Below are 8,827 nucleotides of genomic sequence, written 5' to 3'. Positions count from 1 at the left end.
CGCCCATCACTACCTATTGGGTTTATTTAATGTTTAAAGGATTTTTTAGTTGACCAAATCACAGAAAGACCCCCTTATCTGGAAAACCACAGGTCATGAGCATTCTGGATAACAGGTCCCATACCTGTACAGTGAAAATATTTCAGGGCATTTGTCCTGTGCCTCTATAATCAGAGGAGCCCAGAAAAATGTACAAAGGACATATAACGTTGCTTACCTATTGTTAAATATTTTCAATAGGGATGTCAGCAGTTTAAGCTCTTGCAGAATCGTGTCAGGTGATTCTGGGAGTTGTAGTTCAATAACAGCTAGAGAACAGCTAATTAGAACCCCCTGATACCCTCCCAACTTCATTGCATTAAAAGGATCCCATTCTTCTCTTCCTATGCCCCTGTTAAGGTAAACATTTTTATCCAATCTAGCACCATTATGGGGTTTTATATAAAGATCTACCTTATGAATCCCCATAAATATGACAACTAACAAAAAATAGGTACAGATGACTGTTTTTATTTTGAGACTTATAGTAAACATTTTTATCCAATCTAGCACAATTATGGGGTTTTATTTAATGATCTTCCTTATGAATCCCCATAAATATGACCACTCACAAATAATGTGTATGGATGTTTTTAGTTTGAGACTGTTAATATTATACATTTTTAGTTACAATTCAAGACAATGTTATAGACTGTATGAACAGAGTATTATATTCTACCAAATGTGGCAAAAAATAAAAAGCATAATAAATTACATAGTAAAAAATAAGGTATATCAGAATATTTCTTTAATTTAATGAAATTGTTTTAGAAACAAATATTTTGTTTGTTGTTCCCACTCAAGAATGAATCCCTGCATTGCGCTTGCTTCTTTATGAAACACTGATTTGAAATGAAACATTGTCATAAAATATAACAGTTTGTTGGACTTCCAAGTGAGACCTATTTGATGACAGTCTCATTAGCTCTGCCCCAGTGCTCCTTTGTCTCTGGGGAAAGGGATTGGCTAGAAGTAAATTCATTTACATATCCTCTGGGAATATAACCTGGGGGCAGAGATGGAACCAAGCAGACAAACAGGATCATTCCTACAGAGATGAACTCCTTGAGATTGTTTTAAATGACTACAGGTCTGGAAGGATTCACATTGCCACACTGTTTCTAGGCAAGAAAGAACTGCAAGTTTCAACTTTGTTTTTGGTGCAACTTTGATTCTTCAAGATGCTGCTTCTCTTCAGAGCCATTCCAATGCTGCTGTTGGGACTGATGGTTTTACAAACAGACTGTGAAATTGCCCAGTACTACATAGATGAAGAAGAACCCCCTGGCACTGTAATTGCAGTGTTGTCGCAACACTCCATATTTAACACTACAGATATACCTGCAACCAATTTCCGTCTAATGAAGCAATTTAATAATTCCCTTATCGGAGTCCGTGAGAGTGATGGGCAGCTGAGCATCATGGAGAGGATTGACCGGGAGCATATCTGCAGGCAGTCCCTTCACTGCAACCTGGCTTTGGATGTGGTCAGCTTTTCCAAAGGACACTTCAAGCTTCTGAATGTGAAAGTGGAGGTGAGAGACATTAATGACCATAGCCCTCACTTTCCCAGTGAAATAATGCACGTGGAGGTGTCTGAAAGTGCCTCTGTGGGCACCAGGATTCCTTTAGAAATTGCAATAGATGAAGATGTTGGGTCCAACTCCATCCAGAACTTTCAGATCTCAAATAATAGCCACTTCAGCATTGATGTGCTAACCAGAGCAGATGGGGTGAAATATGCAGATTTAGTCTTAATGAGAGAACTGGACAGGGAAATCCAGCCAACGTACATAATGGAGCTACTAGCAATGGATGGGGGTGTACCATCACTATCTGGTACTGCAGTGGTTAACATCCGAGTCCTGGACTTTAATGATAACAGCCCAGTGTTTGAGAGAAGCACCATTGCTGTGGACCTAGTAGAGGATGCTCCTCTGGGATACCTTTTGTTGGAGTTACATGCTACTGACGATGATGAAGGAGTGAATGGAGAAATTGTCTATGGATTCAGCACTTTGGCATCTCAAGAGGTACGTCAGCTATTTAAAATTAACTCCAGAACTGGCAGTGTTACTCTTGAAGGCCAAGTTGATTTTGAGACCAAGCAGACTTACGAATTTGAGGTACAAGCCCAAGATTTGGGCCCCAACCCACTGACTGCTACTTGTAAAGTAACTGTTCATATACTTGATGTAAATGATAATACCCCAGCCATCACTATTACCCCTCTGACTACTGTAAGTGCAGGAGTTGCCTATATTCCAGAAACAGCCACAAAGGAGAACTTTATAGCTCTGATCAGCACTACTGACAGAGACTCTGGATCTAATGGACAAGTTCGCTGTACTCTTTATGGACATGAGCACTTTAAACTACAGCAAGCTTATGAGGACAGTTACATGATAGTTACCACCTCTGCTTTAGACAGGGAAAACATAGCAGAGTACACTTTGACAGTAGTTGCAGAAGACCTTGGCTTCCCCTCATTGAAGACCAAAAAGTACTACACAGTCAAGGTTAGTGATGAGAATGACAATGCACCTGTATTTTCTAAACCCCAGTATGAAGCTTCTATTCTGGAAAATAATGCTCCAGGCTCTTATATAACTACAGTGATAGCCAGAGACTCTGATAGTGATCAAAATGGCAAAGTAAATTACAGACTTGTGGATGCAAAAGTGATGGGCCAGTCACTAACAACATTTGTTTCCCTTGATGTGGACTCTGGAGTATTGAGAGCTGTTAGGTCTTTAGACTATGAAAAACTTAAACAACTGGATTTTGAAATTGAAGCTGCAGACAATGGGATCCCTAAACTCTCCACTCGTGTTCAAGTGAATCTCAGAATAGTTGATCAAAATGATAATTGCCCTGTGATAACTAATCCTCTTCTTAATAATGGCTCGGGTGAAGTTCTGCTTCCCATCAGCGCTCCTCAAAACTATTTAGTTTTCCAGCTCAAAGCCGAGGATTCAGATGAAGGGCAAAACTCCCAGCTGTTCTATACCATACTCAGAGATCCAAGCAGATTGTTTGCCATTAACAAAGAAAGTGGTGAAGTGTTCCTGAAAAAACAATTAAACTCTGACCATTCAGAGGACTTGAGCATAGTAGTTGCAGTGTATGACTTGGGAAGACCTTCACTATCCACCAATGCTACAGTTAAATTCATCCTCACCGACTCTTTTCCTTCTAACGTTGAAGTCGTTATTTTGCAACCATCTGCAGAAGAGCAGCACCAGATCGATATGTCCATTATATTCATTGCAGTGCTGGCTGGTGGTTGTGCTTTGCTACTTTTGGCCATCTTTTTTGTGGCCTGTACTTGTAAAAAGAAAGCTGGTGAATTTAAGCAGGTACCTGAACAACATGGAACATGCAATGAAGAACGCCTGTTAAGCACCCCATCTCCCCAGTCGGTCTCGTCTTCTTTGTCTCAGTCTGAGTCATGCCAACTCTCCATCAATACTGAATCTGAGAATTGCAGCGTGTCCTCTAACAAAGAGCAGCATCAGCAAACAGGCATAAAGGTAAGATATTACTATGTTTATACATTTTTGGCTAAGAATACGGTGTCAGGAGTTCAGTTATGATGAATTTATAATGTTCCCATAATGCAACAATGTCCACACTGGGGTTAGATAAACATGGGATGCCATACTTTATGCTGGGAGAAAAGGATGCAAAACCCTTAAATGGAACACACTTAGGTTATAATACTATATTATGTGCCACAAGGTCCAGCAACAGGTAATTTAGTTTCCTATATTTCTTCTACACCAGTGCACTGATCATACTATGTAAAGACAGGAGACTTGGATAGTAATGGGCCTGTGATCTAATGTTTCTGCTGGTCCCTTGGCACCCCAACCCTCGATAGTGCCACAGACAGACATTGCTACTATATGGCCGCTGTGTAATATAGATTCCGATTAATTGTCATTTTATTTTTTCCCTTGTAGCACTCCATCTCTGTACCATCTTATCACACATCTGGTTGGCACCTGGACAATTGTGCAATGAGCATAAGGTAAGCTCTCCTGTTTATGCACCACAGTTGCACACTCCCTGAATAATCAGTCAGTTGGCAGAAGGCTTGGCAATTTCTGTAATAGCAAGAGCAAAGCCAGCAGTATTACTCTAGGGGAAGCATTTCATTATGTATTAGTAGGGGCAGCTTTAGAAGAGATTTCTGTGCTAGATAACTGTATTTGCTAAAATCTTTCTTCCACGGTGGTGAGTTACTGAGTTACCGAGTTACTGAGCTTAGGAAACAACTCAAAATATACAGTACACATAGAATATAAATGTCACAATTTAATTCTAATTTTTAATTAACACAGATAATTACTACATGGCAGCACAGGCACCAGTGCAACTAGCATCAGAATTTAATAATCAGCCCTGTAGCATCAGCTTCTATTACAGGCCAGCCTCATTTTCTGCTTAATACTTTGCAATGACCTCTAAGCTTAGCTTCTTAACCTCAGAGCTCTCTGAGCATGTGAGTGTCGCAGGCACTTTCCAAGATGGTGACCCCCTGTAACAAATTTGAAGTCCTGGATCATTGCTGCTATTATAAACGTTAGACTGGTACAATACATAAAATATTGCACGTTTAGCCATATTCATTTTTAGGGTTTAGTTCTCCTTTAAAGGTGTTTCATCACCTTTTCCAACCAGAATAAAGTGTGGCTAAATCTGTGTAACTAATATACTCATAACACACAGTACATAGACTATAAAGATCACAGTGTACTCCAATACAAAATGTACTCATGGCATTTTATTGTGTGAAGAAATAACAAATAGGTTTATTAAATCAATGTTTTGGTTCAGCATATTTGGAAGGTTTCCATGTGTAACTGAAATCTTGACATTTGCTATTTCCTCCTAAAGCCCCAAACTTTCCCAAAACTGGTACATACTGTACATACATACATAGCTACTATTAAGCTATGAATTTTGGTCAGTTTACTAAAGGTTAGAAAATGAAATTTGTAGTGGTTCAGCAAACCAAATTCAGACCCCTGCTCACTTCATTAGGTATCACAGAAGAACTGCAGAGAATTCAGTGTGCCTACAATCATGCAGAGCTCCTCAAACTGCAATTATCCAAGACAAAAAATAAGAAAATTGAGGGGTCACTGCCTCACTGTTTATTATAACATTAAAAAACAGGTGGCTGCTGTGGACACCTAATGTGTTTTGGGAAAACCCCTAAATCATAGGCTTGTTAGTAAACAAAAGCAAATTTCATTGGTTGCCAATTGTTTTGTTGCAGTGATCTTTTTCTTGAACTGTTCCACTTGAACTGCCTTATTATGCACATGCATATGTTTCCAGGGCAAATCTATTAAAAAATAAACCAGTTAGCCAGTTTAATATGATTCCCACTAGGTGGTGATTTATTTCTAAAAGCCAATCAAACTGTGATAGAAGCTTCCAGGGGTTGCTGGGATCTGTAGTACAGCAACGACTGGAAGGCAAAATAGATTGCCAGCTTCTTTTGCATAGATAACAGAATGCAGGTACCTATTAACATGATGTATTTATCATTGCAGTGGACATTCTCACATGGGGCACATTAGTACAAAGGACAGTGGCAAAGGAGATAGTGACTTCAATGACAGTGACTCTGATACTAGTGGAGAATCACAAAAGAAGAGCTGTGAGCAGCCAATGCAGGCACAAGCCAGTGAGTATTTGTTCACATTAAACCTATATCATTGAGATTGCACATTCATTGCCAGTATACTTGATTTACTCACTCATAGACACAATGAAGAGTGACAGTCATGGGGGTGTTAGTATATTATTTACATGGAGCAGAAATTAGGAGGGAGTTAGAAACAGGTGCTGGGACAGCTGTGTGTTAATGTGCCAGTCTAACCAACACTCTGACACTCTGACTTCCTGACATTTTCTTCTCAATTGTCTGTTGACTCTTAGACAGCATCAAATATCTATCTATCTATCTATCTATCTATCTATCTATCTATCTATCTATCTATCTATCTATCTATCTATCTATCTACAGTATCTATCTACAGTATCTATCTACAGTATCTATCTACAGTATCTATCTATCTATCTATCTATCTATCTATCTATCTATCTATCTATCTATCTATCTATCTATCTATCTATCTATCTATTCAGTTGGATGGCTTTGAACTTAACCTACAACAAGGCCTAAATAACAATTATTAAGAGTATTAGTGTGCTCAGTGGAAATGGAGTTTAAGATTACTATACTAAGCATACTGATGACTAACATTTACACTGATATTGTCTGCCTAGGTGCTCAATACACAGATGAATCAGCAGGGTTCCGACATGCCGATAAATATTTCAGCCACCGAATCAACAAGGGTCCAGAAAATGGGAACTGCACATTGCAATATGAAAAGGGCTATAGACTGTCTTACTCTGTAGCTCCTGCTCATTACAATACCTACCATGCAAGAATGCCTAACCTGCACATACCGAACCATACCCTTAGAGACCCTTATTACCATATCAATAATCCTGTTGCTAATCGGATGCAGGCGGAATATGAAAGAGATTTAGTCAACAGAAGTGCAACGTTATCTCCGCAGAGATCGTCTAGCAGATACCAAGAATTCAATTACAGTCCGCAGATATCAAGACAGCTTCATCCTTCAGAAATTGCTACAACCTTTTAATCATTAGGCATGCAAGTGAGAATGCACAAAGGCAAGTGCTTTAGCATGAAAGCTAAATATATGGAGTCTCCCTTTCCCTCTGATGGATGGGGGGGAGACACAGGACAGTCATAAATATACAGCTGCTTTCTATTTGCATTTCACTTGGGAATTTTTTGTTTTTTTTACATATTTATTTTTCCTGAATTGAATGTGACATTGTCCTGTCACCTAACTAGCAATTAAATCCACAGACCTACAGTCAAATATTTGAGGGCCCCTGAAACAGCACATCAGTCAGGACCTAAAGTGGCCTTTTTACTTTTAGCAGCTCCTGGGTCTGCCCTCTGTGTTAATCAGCCCCTGGTCAATCCTGAGTAGGATCATGGCGTTTTTATATGCATCTCACCTACTTTGGACGTGATTTACACATAATAGGAAACGCTTGGTTTCAGTGAAGTCTGTGTTGTATATATTCTGTATATATCACGCATTTTGTGTTTGTGTATATATTTCAAGTCCATTCAGATATGTGTATATAGTGCAGACCTTGTAAATTAAATATTCTGATACTTTTTCCTCAATAAATATTTAAATAAAAACAGCAAATCTCCCCTTTTTCTATTTGTTTTGCTCTGAAAACCCTGGATCCATTAGTAATGCAATTAGCATTGCCAGTCAATCCTGACATTGCTTTGCTTCTTCCTCATGAACAACACTTTGGAATAAAACACAACAAAACAGACAATGTTCTTTTAGCCATAACAATCTAGTCATCCAGGTGTATTAGTAATGACAAGGACATATTACAATAATTTATGCTGGTAGCTATCTGCAGTTTGTGTCCTTCAAATCCAATAATCTAAGCTTGAACAATCTTGTACGGAATAATTGATGTGACAAGCTTGTTGAATAACAGAAGAGAAAAAAAGAGCAAGGTAACACTGTAAACTTTATTTTCTAAATGTGCTTGCTTACGAGACTTAAAGGGTAGTATGTGATTACAGGTATGGGACCTGTTATCCAGAATGCTCGGGACCTGGGGGTTATTGGATAACAGATCTTTCTGTAATTTGGATCTTTATACCTTAAGACTGCTAGAAAATCATGTAAACATTAAATAAACCCAATAGGCTGGCTTTAATTTCAGTAAGGATTAATTATATCTTAGTTTGAATCAAGTGCAAGCTCTGTTTTATTATTATTATAAATAAAAAGGAAATTATTATTATTTGATTATAATGGGGTCTATGGGAGATGGCTTTCCTGTATTTTGGAGCTTTCTTGATAGTTGGTTTCTGGATAATGGATCCTATGTTTCATATTAGAAACAATAGGTAGCTGAAATGTCACTATGTATCCAGCCATAGGTAAATAAGTCATACTGAATACACAGAAGGTGCTCTGTATAGAATGAACTCTGTTGTTAAACTTCCACTTGCAGAATTTCATGACAGCCGTTGTGCGGCAGGTTGGTCAGCCGTTATACAGGCACGGCTGTTAAAAACATTGATTTCTGCGGCGGTTTTATACCTGCAGTGCCTGCAACAGATGGAGAGAATGGAACAGGGAGGAAATTTTCTGTTCTGCAAAGCAGCCGAACATATTTTTATTTCAAGCAAGCACATTGCGACGTGTGTTTTAGTATAAACCTCAGAGACACTTCATAATTGATAAAAATGAGCAGTGTCCATCTGGTATTGAGTTTGAGGGATATGAAATCTTTTACAGAAATAGCATAATAATATCACATAGGATAGTTAGTGGAAAACTTGTTTATAACCTGGATTGGCAGATTTACTGGGAGGTTCATACTGGGGTGATTGACCTGAGCCATGGTTTGCAGAGACTAGCATGGCTGTCTTGGGTTAAGTCTGATTAGGGTCATTTCTGCATGAAATTTGTATATTCTCCCTTTGTCTAAGTGATAAATGAATGAACGACTTTAAGATCAATTTAGTGGGTTCACGCTCACCATACTTGAGTTGTTAACACTGGCACGGGGTGGTGAGTAGAATAGGTGTGAAGAGCCAGGGGGAGAGGTGTGAAACTGGTGATGGCCAGCGGTGGACGGAGGGAGTCTCATCATAGATTCATGGGTGATATTGAGGGAAGTT

At 38.8% G+C, this 8,827-nt stretch overlaps 1 protein-coding gene across 1 annotated transcript; it reads left to right on the top strand.

Moving 5' to 3' along the window:
- Nucleotides 1-1,055: 1,055 nt before the first annotated feature.
- pcdh8.2.L (protocadherin 8, gene 2 L homeolog) lies at nucleotides 1,056-7,319 on the top strand. Its single transcript, XM_018247304.2, has 4 exons — nucleotides 1,056-3,572; nucleotides 4,005-4,072; nucleotides 5,607-5,740; nucleotides 6,346-7,319. Exons 1-4 carry the CDS (start codon nucleotides 1,221-1,223, stop codon nucleotides 6,729-6,731), a joined length of 2,940 nt encoding a protein of 979 aa, XP_018102793.1. The 5' UTR covers nucleotides 1,056-1,220; the 3' UTR covers nucleotides 6,732-7,319.
- The last annotated feature ends 1,508 nt before the right edge of the window (nucleotides 7,320-8,827 follow it).

This window comes from Xenopus laevis, chromosome 2L (genome assembly GCF_017654675.1).
Source record: "Xenopus laevis strain J_2021 chromosome 2L, Xenopus_laevis_v10.1, whole genome shotgun sequence".
Classification (NCBI taxonomy): Eukaryota; Metazoa; Chordata; class Amphibia; order Anura; family Pipidae; genus Xenopus; species Xenopus laevis.
This window is presented reverse-complemented; position numbering and strand designations above follow the sequence as displayed.

Coding starts and splice junctions, on each gene's coding strand:
- pcdh8.2.L (XM_018247304.2), top strand. CDS start 1,221: ATGCTGCTTCTCTTCAGAGCCATTCCAATGCTGCTGTTGGGACTGATG. Junction 3,573..4,004: donor ATCAGCAAACAGGCATAAAG/GTAAGATATTAC, acceptor TTTCCCTTGTAG/CACTCCATCTCTGTACCATC. Junction 4,073..5,606: donor AATTGTGCAATGAGCATAAG/GTAAGCTCTCCT, acceptor TTATCATTGCAG/TGGACATTCTCACATGGGGC.